The sequence below is a fragment of the Budorcas taxicolor genome, chromosome 5 (genome assembly GCF_023091745.1).
Source record: "Budorcas taxicolor isolate Tak-1 chromosome 5, Takin1.1, whole genome shotgun sequence".
NCBI lineage: Eukaryota > Metazoa > Chordata > Mammalia > Artiodactyla > Bovidae > Budorcas > Budorcas taxicolor.
In genome coordinates this window covers 69,014,498-69,027,475 of record NC_068914.1, presented here as the reverse complement: position 1 = coordinate 69,027,475, position 12,978 = coordinate 69,014,498, and the positions used below count along the sequence as shown (strand labels likewise).

The 12,978-nt window shown below is 38.9% G+C and overlaps 1 protein-coding gene across 1 annotated transcript in view; it reads left to right on the top strand.

Annotated features, from left to right (window-relative positions):
• The window catches only part of CEP83 (centrosomal protein 83), a 134,128-nt gene that overhangs the window by 91,827 nt on the left and 29,323 nt on the right, over positions 1–12,978 (top strand). The window contains exons 8-11 of the mRNA XM_052640012.1: positions 1,025–1,139; positions 2,368–2,512; positions 2,626–2,775; positions 12,040–12,115. Of these exons, the coding sequence (XP_052495972.1) occupies positions 1,025–1,139; positions 2,368–2,512; positions 2,626–2,775; positions 12,040–12,115 (486 nt within the window). The remainder of the gene's footprint in view (positions 1–1,024; positions 1,140–2,367; positions 2,513–2,625; positions 2,776–12,039; positions 12,116–12,978) is intronic.

The window sequence follows — 12,978 nt, the reverse complement described above, 5'->3', positions numbered from 1 at the left end:
AAAGGGCAGGGATATGGAAACTTAGAGAGTAGTGCAGATGATGAGAGAGACAAAACTTTCTTCTTTGCTGCTGTGTGCCCAAGCTTCTCAGACAGTGCTTGGGCACATAATAGGCGCTCAAGAAATATTTATTGAATAAACAAAGCAATACTACTAATGAACTATAATCATTCAACTTTCAAAAGGAATGTCTCAGAGAAAAAGCTGTGTTGGTTAACTGTATAGAAAATATTAGTTACATTGACCTTGGGTCTTTAAAAGAATCAGATTTTGGCAGTAAAGGTTTAAATTAGATTTATACATTTTGTACTTGTTTAACCTACTAACCAACCTGTGCACACGCACACACACACACACGCAATTTAGTCACCAGATTCAGTAGATTATTTTTTCTTGTCCACTTTGTCCGTCCTTTGCCTCATAATTGGTTCATTTCTTTTCAGTTTCTTGATCCAACACACTTAGAGTTAACTTTCTGAAATAAAGATGATTATATCACCTTTAACAGCTAACAGGATAAACAGTCCTTTTGTATGGCATATAGGTTTATTCCCTGACGGATTTCACACCTTCCTATGCTGTATCTGTAACAAGTTGGTTGTTGTTTTCCGAGCAGACTGTTGATATTCTACTTTTATAATATTTTATATGCTGTGTCTTATACCTAAAATGCCTTCTTGTCACCAGCACTCTTTTTTGGAAGAAGGCATCAATATTTCTTCCCTGAGGATGTTTCAGTCATTGACTGTTAGATTTTAGGTACTTGCAGTTAAACTTCTAAAGGCCAGATTAAGCCAGATGACCCCACCCAGCTATTTAAAGAAGTGACTCGGTTCTGTTATAAGCAGACTGTTTCCTCAGTGCCAAGTACTGTTCTAGGCAATGAAGCATCTCCCCTCCTGGAAGGTGCCTACTCTCTGTACTCTGCTACCAAAGGTTTTCCTCCTTTCTCCTGATGTTTTTGGGTTAGCACTTAGTGGCAAGAAAATGACCAATAGTAATTTCAATTTCTGATTATCAACAGGTAAAGGAGCTTAAGCATTCAAACAAACTAGAAATAACAGACATCAAACTGGAGGCAGCAAGAGCTAAGAGTGAGCTAGAAAGAGAAAGGAATAAAATTCAAAGTGAACTGGATGGTAATATATGATTTCCCGTGCTTTTTACTGTTATTGTCACATATAAATTCAGATTACTAAAATAGATCAAACTGAATTTTTATTTCCAATTTTAAGCTTAATTGAATTTTAATTTTAGAGCACGTATGTACTGTTTTCGTTTGTGTGTTAAATGTCCATTCTGTGATGTAACTTAAAAAATCAATCTTATGGTTATATCATAGTTATTTGATTAGTACGTATATTAAGTGAAACTTTATGGATAGGATTCCATACTTCCAAGGTTTATAACTTAAAATCTCTTTAGATCATGTGATTATTAGTCTCAGATCATTTTAATTCTAAAGAATGTAAGGAATGTAGGTGGGTTTCAGGCCCAATTTTTAAGTCAAAATGTTTTTTAGGTAGATGCTAGGCCAGTTGTTGGGTCTAGTTCAGTCTCAGCTTATTTTTAAACTCCAATTTAGCATCAGAATGTCCTTATCATCAAGATTTCTCAGAATTTATATTGTTCCTGACTTTTCTTCGGTATTTAAATAAGCTGCCTGGACCTGCAGCTCTCATCAAATTGGTCTTTAGTTGAACTAGACTCCAGTTTCAGACAGAGCTTATGATGAATGACTGTTTTCATTATTCATTTCTGCTTGATGTTGACTCATGGATTTTCATAGTGTTAGGGAGCAAATTTTCTTTGGAACTTAGAGTTTGAGAGCCAGCTTTGCATTTTTTTAAACTTTGAGTTAGATATGAATTTGTTTTAATCATTCCATGTACAAAATACTTGTCATTTCATTACAAGGAAAATTTGTGAATTCATTGGACACACTTGAAAGCTTCCAATTTATATTAGAAATCTAACAGTTCTAATAGGTTTTGATTTTATTCACTCTGCTTCCCAGCTAGCTTTCTGTGGGATTTAGATTACAGACCCTTTTAGAAGTATTTAAACCTCTTTTGATATTACCCAGGTCAATGTCCCCAGCTCTCAAGATCCAAATGAGTAAATGTATATACCGTTTATTAAGGCTTTTTTCTGTGCATGCTTGATAAAATGACAAATGAAGTGAGAATGGTAGTCTTTTTCATTAAGAAAAACTTGTCAACGAATGTAAAGATCTTTGAGATGTGTATCTGGAGAGACTTTCTATGTTCTTTTGTCTTACTGACTTACGAATATTTGCTCCTAATTACAATTTTTCTTTTTAATAACATTGAATATAGTAGAGTGTTCTTCTCTAAAAAATACTAGGATTACAGTCAGACAATGAAATTCTCAAATCAGCTGTTGAACACCACAAAGTGCTGTTAGTAGAAAAGGACCGTGAATTAATACGTAAAGTACAAGCTGCCAAAGAAGAAGGTTATCAAAAACTTGTGGAATTACAAGATGAAAAGTAAGTAATTAATTACCTTATTTTGTGTTAAATCTCCTTGCAGATGAAAATGTTTTGCTGTCATATCATGCTTATTGTAGTTCTTGTAATGTAATTATCATTTGTTGTTTTAGGCTAGAACTTGAGAGCAGATTAGCGGATTTAGAGAAAATGAAAGTGGAACATGATGTCTGGAGGCAGTCTGAAAAGGATCAGTGTGAAGAGAAATTGCGAGCTTCACAGATGGCAGAAGAGTCAGCCAGAAGGGAACTACAGAGTATTAGGTTATATATGCACATGTTTTTTAAACTTTATTTTGAAATAATTTCGTAGCTAACAAAACATTGTAAAACTACTGCAGAGTATTCCCATATAATCTTTGCCCATATCTCTCATATATTTGAATTCTTTTGATACCTTTGTTGAAAATCAGTTGGCCTTATATATGTGTGTGTCTGTATTCTGCTCTGTTCTGTTTCATTGATCTGTATGTCTGTCTTGACACCAATATCACTCTCTTGACTACTGTAACTTCATAGTAAGTTTGATTCAAGTAGTGCCTATCTTCTACCTGGTTCTTTTTGTTCAAGATTGTTTTGGTTTCTCTGAGTCCTTTGCCTTTCTACATAAACTTGAAAATCAGTTTATTGCAAAGACTTGTTAAGATTTTGATTGGCATTTCATTGAATCTGTAGCTCAGTTTAAGAAGAGTTGTCATCTCAAGTCTGTCCAGTCAAGTAATATGGCCTATCTCTCCACGTACTGTATTTCTGTTCTAAGTTGCTTCAATTGTGTCCAACTCTTTGTGGCCCCATGGACTGTAGCCTGCCAGGCTCCTCTGTCCATGGAATTTCCCAGGCGAGAATACTCGTGTGAGCTGCCATTCCCTTCTCCAGGGGATCTTCTCGAACAAGGGATTGAACCCCACATCTCTGTGTCTCCTGCATTGGCAGGCGGATTCTTTACTACTAGTGCCACCAGACGATTCAGGTATGACCTAAATCAAATCCCTTATGATTATACAGTGGAAGTGAGAAATAGATTTAAGGGACTAGATCTGATAGATAGAGTGCCTGATGAACTATGGAATAAGGTTCATGACATTGTACCGGAGACAGGGATCAAGACCATCCCTATGGAAAAGAAATGCAAAAAAGCAAAATGGCTGTCTGGGGAGGCCTTACAAATAGCTGTGAAAAGAAGAGAAGTGAAAAGCAAAGGAGAAAAGGAAAGATATAAGCATCTGAATGCAGAGTTTCAAAGAATAGCAAGAAGAGATAAGAAAGCTTTCTTCAACGATCAGTGCAAAGAAATAGAGGAAAAGAACAGAGTGGGAAAGACTAGAGATCTCTTCAAGAAAATTAGAGATACCAAGGGAACATTTCATGCAAAGATGGGCTCAATAAAGGACAGAAATGGTATGGACCTAACAGAAGCAGAAGATGTTAAGAAGAGGTGGCCAGAATACACAGAAGAACTGTACAAAAAAGGTCTTCACGACCCAATAATCATGATGATGTGATCACTCATCTAGAGCCAGACATCTTGGAATGTGAAGTCAAGTGGGCCTTAGAAAGCATCACTACAAACAAAGCTAGTGGAGGTGATGGAATTCCAGTTGAGCTGTTTCAAATCCTGAAAGATGATGCTGTGAAAGTGCTGCACTCAATATGCCAGCAAGTTTGGAAAACTCAGCAGTGGCCACAGGACTGGAAAAGTTCATTTTCATTCCAATTCCTAAGAAAGGCAATGCCAAAGAATGCTCAAACTACACATAATTGCACTCATCTCACATGCTAGTAAAGTAATGCTCAAAGTTCTCCAAGCCAGGCTTCAACAGTACATGAACCGTGAACTTCCAGATGTTCAAGTTGGTTTTAGAAAAGGCAGAGGAACCAGAGATCAAATTGCCAACATCCGCTGGATCATGGAAAAAGCAAGAGTTCCAGAAAAACATCTCTTTCTGTTTTATTGACTATGCCAAAGCCTTTGACTGTGTGGATCACAATAAACTGTGGAAAATTCTGAAAGAGATGGGAATACCAGACCACCTAACCTGCCTCTTGAGAAATCTGTATGCAGGTCAGGAAGCAACAGTTAGAACTGGACATGGAAAAACAGACTGGTTCCAAATAGGAAAAGGAGTGCGTCAAGGCTTTATATTGTCACCCTGCTTATTTAACTTATATGCAGAGTATATCATGAGAAACGCTGGACTGGAAGAAACACAAGCTGGAATCAAGATTGCTGGGAGAAATATCAATAACCTCAGATATGCAGATGACACCACCCTTATGGCAGAAAGTGAAGAGGAACTAAAAAGCCTCTTGATGAAAGTGAAAGAGGAGAGTGAAAAAGTTGGCTTAAAGCTCAACATTCAGAAAACGAAGATCATGGCATCCAGTCCCATCATTTCATGGGAAATAGATGGGGAAACAGTGTCAGACTTTATTTTTGGGGGCTCCAAAATCACTGCAGATGGTGAGTGCAGCCATGAAATTAAAAGACGCTTACTCCTTGGATGAAAAGTTATGACCAACCTAGATAGCATATTCAAAAGCAGAGACATTACTTTGCCAACAAAGGTCCGTCTAGTCAAGGCTATGGTTTTTCCTGTGGTCATGTATGGATGTGAGAGTTGGACTGTGAAGAAGGCTGGGCGCTGAAGAATTGATGCTTTTGAAGTGTGGTGTTGGAGAAGACTCTTGAGAGTCCCTTGGACTGCAAGGAGATCCAACCAGTCCATTCTGAAGGAGATCAGCCCTGGGATTTCTTTGGAGGGAATCATGCTAAAGCTGAAACTCCAGAACTTTGGCCACCTCATGCAAAGAGTTGACTCATTGGAAAAGACTCTGATGCTGGGAGGGATTGGGGGCAGGAGGAGAAGTGGATGACAGAGGGTGAGATGGCTGGATGGCATCACGGACTAGATGGACATGAGTCTGAGTGAACTCCGGGAGTTGGTGATGGACAGGGAGGCCTGGCGTGCTGCGATTCATGGGATCGCAAAGAGTCAGACTCGACTGAGCGACTGAACTGAACTGAAGGTTATGAAAAGTCTAAAGCATATAAAGCAGAAGTATCCATTTATTTACAAAGTGGGATTAATCACTTTGGCAGATGCTTTCAACTATTAATTACATTCCAGTCTCTTGTCTTCATTAACATGGTTTCTTCATTGCTGGGCTAAATAATAAAATGATTATTCTAGTTAGGATTCTGTATTTCAAAAGGCTACCCCCCTACAAGTTTGTAAAATTTATAAAGCTACCTGTAAATTAAAAACATGTTAAAATTACACAATTTTAAATAAGATCGCATACCCAACCAACTTTTGGCTATGGCAGTAACCCAGCTTCAGCTAACTCAGGCATAACAAAAGGTGGTGGTGGGGTGGGGGGGTTACTTTATTGGCTGAGATATATTGTGGACAGGACAGGGATTGTGCTGGTCTCACGGAGAGCTGGATCCAGGAACTCAAATGTGCCAGCTGAGAGTAACTTCTTCCCTCCTTTCACCTGCCTCCTCCCTTTTTCCTAACTCCTGTATCTGCTGCTCTTCTGCTGCTTTCCCTGTGAGGACGAGACTGTCTTTTGAGGTCAGAGGCAGAGTTCTCACGTGATGATTCAAATTAGGAAAGTCTGGAAAGACTTTGTGTATGGTTCATATGCCTGTCCCTGGGCCCACCACTGTGGCCAGAGGGTTAGGGCACTCTGACTCTGCCAGAGTTTTCTTGCCTGTTTCTGAGTGCGTGGGCATGGTGGTGGTATATAGAAGGAGAGGTGGTAAAGTGCAGTTTGTTAGCACAAGTGGGAAGAGGTGTGTTAGAGAAATAGCATCAGTTAACTAACTGAGAGAAAGAGAACTTGATCATTTAAAATTTTTGCAGTGTAAAGCCAGAGCTGTATTTTTCTGTTTGTGGCTTTCTAATTTTTTCTTAAGTTTTTTAGAAACATTTTTAAAAACTTCTCTCCTAATATATCTTCCTTTCTACTTATTATACTGTATCTTGAGATGAATTATCTATTGCATATCATCTTAGTAGGGAGCAGGAAACTTAGACTTGGCCAGTTGAACAAGTTCTTTTACAGAATTTGAACAGCAAAATAAGGGATGGAAAAATACGTGGCAGCTGTTAACAGACCAGACAGTTTGTGTGACATGTCCTTGGTTGTAATTCAGGCCAATTACTCTAGCCCAGTTCTGGCTCTCTAGTTCCCTGTCTATTCATAGAGTCTCGTATATCTTCCCAGGAAGGTCCTTTTCTCTTTGCTAATAATGATCAGAGACGATTTCCATCACTCAGGGCAAAAACCTTGGCTTTCAGGAAAAACTGCCTGTCTCAAAAAACTGATTCTAAGGATCTTAGACAATAGAGAAATCACAACTTCTGTGTGGCAATTGAGACTGACATCAAATGAAGCCAAGAGTTTAAAGTCTAGTTTCTCAGTCATACTAGCCACATTTCAAATGTGCAGTAGCCACATGCAGCTAGGAACTATCACATTGGATGTGCAAATTATAGAACATTTCCATCATTAAAGAAAGCTATCAGACAGTGCTGTTGGGCTGTAAGTTCCTTAAAGACGGGATTTTGTCTGTTATTCTCCAGTGTATCTGCAACACTTAGGACTGGGTTCTGCGTTTGTAGGTACTCAGTAAATAGTTATTGAATGTTGAAATGACATATATCAGCTGCCTGTCGTAGAAAACATAGGCAGTAGTCAGCACAAGAGAACTTCGAAGAGAACTTAGAACAGCTCCATCTCACTGTTACTCCAAATGTTTCCCATTGAACTTTTCTGTAGCTGCATACTCTGTACTTTGGTCTTCCAGTCTGCTTACCAAAGATAGTTTCTTTCATAATTACTTTCAAAATGTAAAGTACTTGATCTCATAGTTTCTCATTCCTCAACTTACCCTTTACCTACAATTTTTGCTGTAGTTTCTGAAATCTGTCCCATTATCAATAAATTTTTTTATAGTCTCCGCATTTTTAAAACACCCCCCCTCACTGATAACTTTGTCCTAATGGTATATTGCCTGGCAGCATTTTTAAGTAGAAATTATTTCTCATCCTGTCTCCTACAACTAGGGACCAAGAAGAGAAATCACTGTTTGTGAATCCCACTCTTGCTTTCAGACCATTGTTTGAGTCAGTTCGGTTCAGTTCCTCAGTTGTGTCCGACTCTTTGTGACCCCATGGACTGCAGCACACCAGGCTTCCCTGTCCATCACCAGCTGTCAGAGCTTGCTCAAACTCATGTCCATCGAGTCGATGATGCCATCCAACCATCTCATCCCCTGTCGTCCCCTTCTCCTGCCCTCAATCTTTCCCAGCATCAGAGTCTTTTCCAGTGAGTCAGTCCTTAGCATCAGGTAGAGTTTCAGCTTCAACATCAGTCCTTCCAATGAATATTCAGGACTGACTTTCTTTGGGATTGACTGGTTGGATCTCCTTGCAGTCCAAGGGACTCTCAAGAGTCTTCTCCAACACCACAGTTCAAAAGCATCAGTTCTTTGGCGCTCAGCTTTCTGGCTCTGCTGGTAAAGAATCCGCCTGCAGTTGTTCGACTAACTTTGGTTAAAATGGCCTCTCCTTTGATGTTCCTTGCATCCATCTCATGCCTGTCTTTTTTGCTACCAGTTACTGACATACAGAATATTCCCCAATGGTCCCTGAGGACCTTCACTTCTGTTTCAGTGTTTCTCTATTTTCTGTCCTTTCCTATCATTCTTATTGACCATACTATTCATATTCTTGACTCTTCTAACACCTTAGCCTTTTGTTTATTTTATCTTAATTCTGGCATTCTTCATCTTTATTCTAAGCCCTTTCACTTAGCTGTGGTTTGGAGACCTTGTCAACTCTTAGAGCCAGTCATTTCAGACACCTATTTTTTTTTTTCCTCTTTCCACCCCATTTTCACTGAAGATAATGAAACTGATAGTTCTTGTACTTAAAAAAAAATTCCTCCAGTCTCTTAGGCTGGTTCCCCTGCTGCCATTCAGCTTGGAAACTGTGTCCACTGTCCCACCGTGCTCTTACTTGTCCCTGAGCAAAGGATCCTAGATATGAATTTTTTCCACTTCCTCCTATCTGAGAATTCCTGTATCTTTATCCATCCCTTCCTCCCTTTCTATTAAGATTCTTTTTTCCCTTTATATACAAAGTAAGTAGTGCTTTTCATCCCACCCTTTATTTCCTCTGGCATCTTGCTTTGGCAGTTACCTTCTTCTTCACCTGTACCTTCTCCTCAGACTCTTATTTTGCCTGAAAGGTTCAGTTCAGATTGCATTTCTCTTATGTAGCCTTTAGTGATCCTTTTATGAAAATTAATTGTACTTTCTTCTGTAGTTTGTACTTTTAAAACTTATTTTCTTTTGGCTTGTGAAACCCTTTGACTATTCAAAACCTTCTAATCATCTTCAGCACTTTTTCAAAATAATATCTTCATGTCTTGAAGTCTTACTGTTACTGAAATTTAAGACCATTGAATTTATCCCTGTTAAGGTTACTTTTTGTTAAATGTAAATATCCCTTAGAATCCTAACTATAATGATCTTAAATCAAGGACTCATTTTCTCCTTAAAGAAATAAAAATCTCCAATCAGTTGTGAATTCTAAGCCAGCACTGCTTCAGCAAAGTGAACTGGAGAGAATTATGTAGATCATCTTTTATAGTCTACCAAGTGATAGTCTTACCTCTTACCTCTTTCATGTTTAATGATTGTCAGATACTCTATCATTTTTTGGTTTCTTTGGCTTTGGTTTTTGTATGTAGGGCACTTTTGTTTCTCTTCATGTCTACATAATTTATTTAGAAAGCGTCATGAGAAACTCTGGGCTGGAAGAAGCACAAGCTGGAATCAAGATTGCTGGGAGAAATATCAATAACCTCAGATATGCAGATGACACCACCCTTATGGCAGAAAGTGAAGAGCTAAAAAACCTCTTGATGAAAGTGAAAGAGAAGAGTGAAAAAGTTGGCTTAAAGCTCAACATTCAGAAAACGAAGATCATGGCATCTGGTCCCATCACTTCATGGGAAATAGATGGGGAAACAGTGTCAGACTTTATTTTTGGGGGCTCCAAAATCACTGCAGATGGTGATTGCAGCCATGAAATTAAAAGACGCTTACTCCTTGGAAGGAAAGTTATGACCAACCTAGATAGCATATTCAAAAGCAGAGACATTACTTTGCCAACAAAGGTCTGTCTAGTCAAGGCTGTGGTTTTTCCAGTGGTCATGTATGGATGTTGAGAGTTGGACTGTGAAGAAGGCTGAGTGCCGAAGAATTGATGCTTTTGAACTGTGGTGTTGGAGAAGACTCTTGAGAGTCCCTTGGACTTCAAGGAGATCCAACTAGTCCATTCTAAAGGAGATCAGTCCTGGGTGTTCTTTGGCAGGAATGATGCTAGAGCTGAAACTCCAGAACTTTGGCCACCTCATGCGAAGAGTTGACTCATTGGAAAAGACCCTGATGCTGCGAGGGACTGGGGGCAGGAGGAGAAGTGGATGACAGAGGGTGAGATGGCTGGATGGCATCACCAACTTGATGGACATGAGTTTGGGTGAACTCCGGGAGTTGGTGATGGACAGGGAGGCCTGGCATGCTGCGATTCATGGGGTCACAAAGAGTCAGACACGACTGAGCGACTGAACTGAATGCTTTCATAACTGGGTCTTATTTCTTAACTGATTTACCAGGTGTATCCAAAATCTTGACAAGAGCCAAGATATATCTGAAGCCGCACTTTAACTCTGGACCTGAGAGAGGACCCACAGTGTTTTCTCCTCTGTTATCATCTTCATGGTTACATAGAAAGAAACCTTTAATAACTCAGTAACTTGGGCTTCCCTGGTGGCTCAGAGATTAAAGCATCTGCCTGGAAGGCGGGAGACCCAGGTTCGATCTCTGGGTCAGGAAGATCCCCTGGAGAAGGAAATGGCAACCCACTCCAGTACTCTTGCCTGGAGAATCCCATGGAGGGAGGAGCCTGGTAGGCTACAGTCCATGGGGTCACAAAGAGTTGGACACGACTAAGCAACTTCACTCACTCACTCAACTTAAAAGTGCCAAGTTAATAACACCATAAACATTTAAGGGAAAAATGCACAAGTTTGAGAGCGTTACGTAAAGCTAGACTTACAGAATCAGAGTGTGACTGGTTCTGTCAAAGGAGCACAGGCAGAGCAAGACTGGCTCTCTTCCTTTAGAGCAGTTGTTTCTGGCTTTGTGTGCACCTATCTCAGGAGCAGTGTATTTTATGGTTTCTTCCATGTCATATTGTCCAGCCACCTTGTGCATTTAAATATTTAATCCAAGATTTGAGTTGGTTCATTTAGTCCATCAGCAAATACTTACTGAATCTTTATTAGTGTTTAAAGCACAACTCTAGGCCCTTGAGAATGTTGTCTTCCCAAGAAGCAGTTTTAATTAGGTTGAAAAGGCATGCTATTAATGCTAAACTATAAAGAGTATGTGCCAAACAAATTATATTTGAGGTAAGTGTTTGAAGGATTTTTAAAAGGGAGGGTTGAGAGCTTATCCTGTCAAAGCTAATTAATGTAAAGTCTTTCTCATGAGGTTAGTCCTTTGGTCACCAGGGATGCACTGTGTTTTTAAGGGTTTGGCTGAGAATGTATCATTCCTTTTGAAGAGGACACAAATTGTGTAAGTGTTCTTTCATCTCAGGGATGAAAACTCAATATATTTTACAGAACATAGCATGTTGTCTTGTACTAGATAGTTTTCTTTTAAATTCTGGATTTAAAATCAGTATAATTGCGGCATAATGAAGTGGGTCACAGAAATATTTAGGTATGAGAAGACCTTTGTCCCATCTTGATTTGACTGCTTGGTAGCCATGTGATTTGGGCCTGACTTAGCTAAGCCTCAGTCTGTCTTTCTGTATTATTTGGAATTATAAAGATAACTTGTTACTTCCATAGAACTATTGTGAGAAATTACTAAACTGACCAACCTTAATTAAAGGTTGTCTGTTATACTCTAGACATCATGGTAGGCTTTAAAGATACATTTAGAAGCTGTATAACCTAGTGGAATGAAAATGAAGAAGCAGTATGTCTGAAAGCATGTTGTAACTTGTGAAACAGTGCCTAGCTGTAAGATGGCTCCTCCTGAACTGGGCTACTTTCTCTTGCCTTACTAACCCATTGTGCTCTTCTCCACCAAAGCCTTTTGTTCAGGCTGTTCCCTGTGTTTGTCAGAACCATACCCATCAGAGTTACATCTCCATGTAGTAATCTCTCATCCTTCTAGATAGAATTGATTTCTCATCTTCTCTGTGCCCATAGTTCATAGATTTTTTTCATAGCAGAAGTAGAAATTTGTTACATTTTACTTATATATGAACACAACTTGGTTGCTTGAAGTCAAAATCTTTACCTTTGAATCTACCATTTTGCATAAAGACAATGGCATGTGTCAATATGAGCACTCAATAAGATGATTGTCTAACTCAGTGAAATATATGAATTATGGATTTTTAATAATATCTTTTGTTGGGTTGTGACTTTTAGGTTAAAACTTCAACAACAAATCGTGGATATTGAAAATGCAGAAAAAGAAAAAAAAGAAAATTCTGACCTGAAACAGGTATTATTTTAGCAAACAAATTGCTTTTATTTTTTTAAGTGCTTCTTTAAATCTGTGTTTTGAATCTATGGGCATTTTATATGTAAGAATTCTGAAAATATTTCAATTGATAATGAATTGATGAGGTTGATATGTAAAGATAAAGTGTTTAAACCTCTTTAAGCTCTAGCTTATTAAGTTTCTTTTGCTGATTGCTGTTTTTCTTAGAATATTTCTATGCTGTGGCCGTGATCAGTCTTTATCACTCTTTACTTCCTTATGGCTGTGCCGAGTCGTCATTGCTGCACACAGTCTTTCTAGCTGCAGTGAGCAGGGGCTGCTCTCTGGCTGTGGTGTGCAGGCTTCTCATTACTGTGGCCTCTCTTGTTGTGGAGCATGGGCCCTAGGGCGCTTGGGCTTCAGTAGTTGTGGTGTGTGGGCTCAGCGCTTGTGGCACGTGGACTTAGTTGCCCCATGGCGTGTGGAATCTTCTGGGACCAGGGATTGAACCCTCTGCCCTGCATTGACAGTCATGTTATTAACCACAGGACCATCAGAGAAGTCCCAAGATCAGTTTTTTAAAATTACATTTTAAAGGACAATATTTTGATATTATGAATTTAAAAAATGAATTAGAAAGATCATCCCTGTTTTGAGTTACTTGGGTGATTGACTTGTAACTTTGCATTTCTTATTCCATGAGCTATGTTTTTATTACATCCTTGTGAAATCTAGAGTCGTATTTATGGAAGGAAATTCATATTTTAATTAAAGTTGTTTGGGTTCAGGAAAGATTTATATGGGCAAAACATATTATGAGAAGTGAAAATTCCATTTTTAGGATTTATGCTTTGCATATATAGTTATGGTTTCTGAGTCTGAAG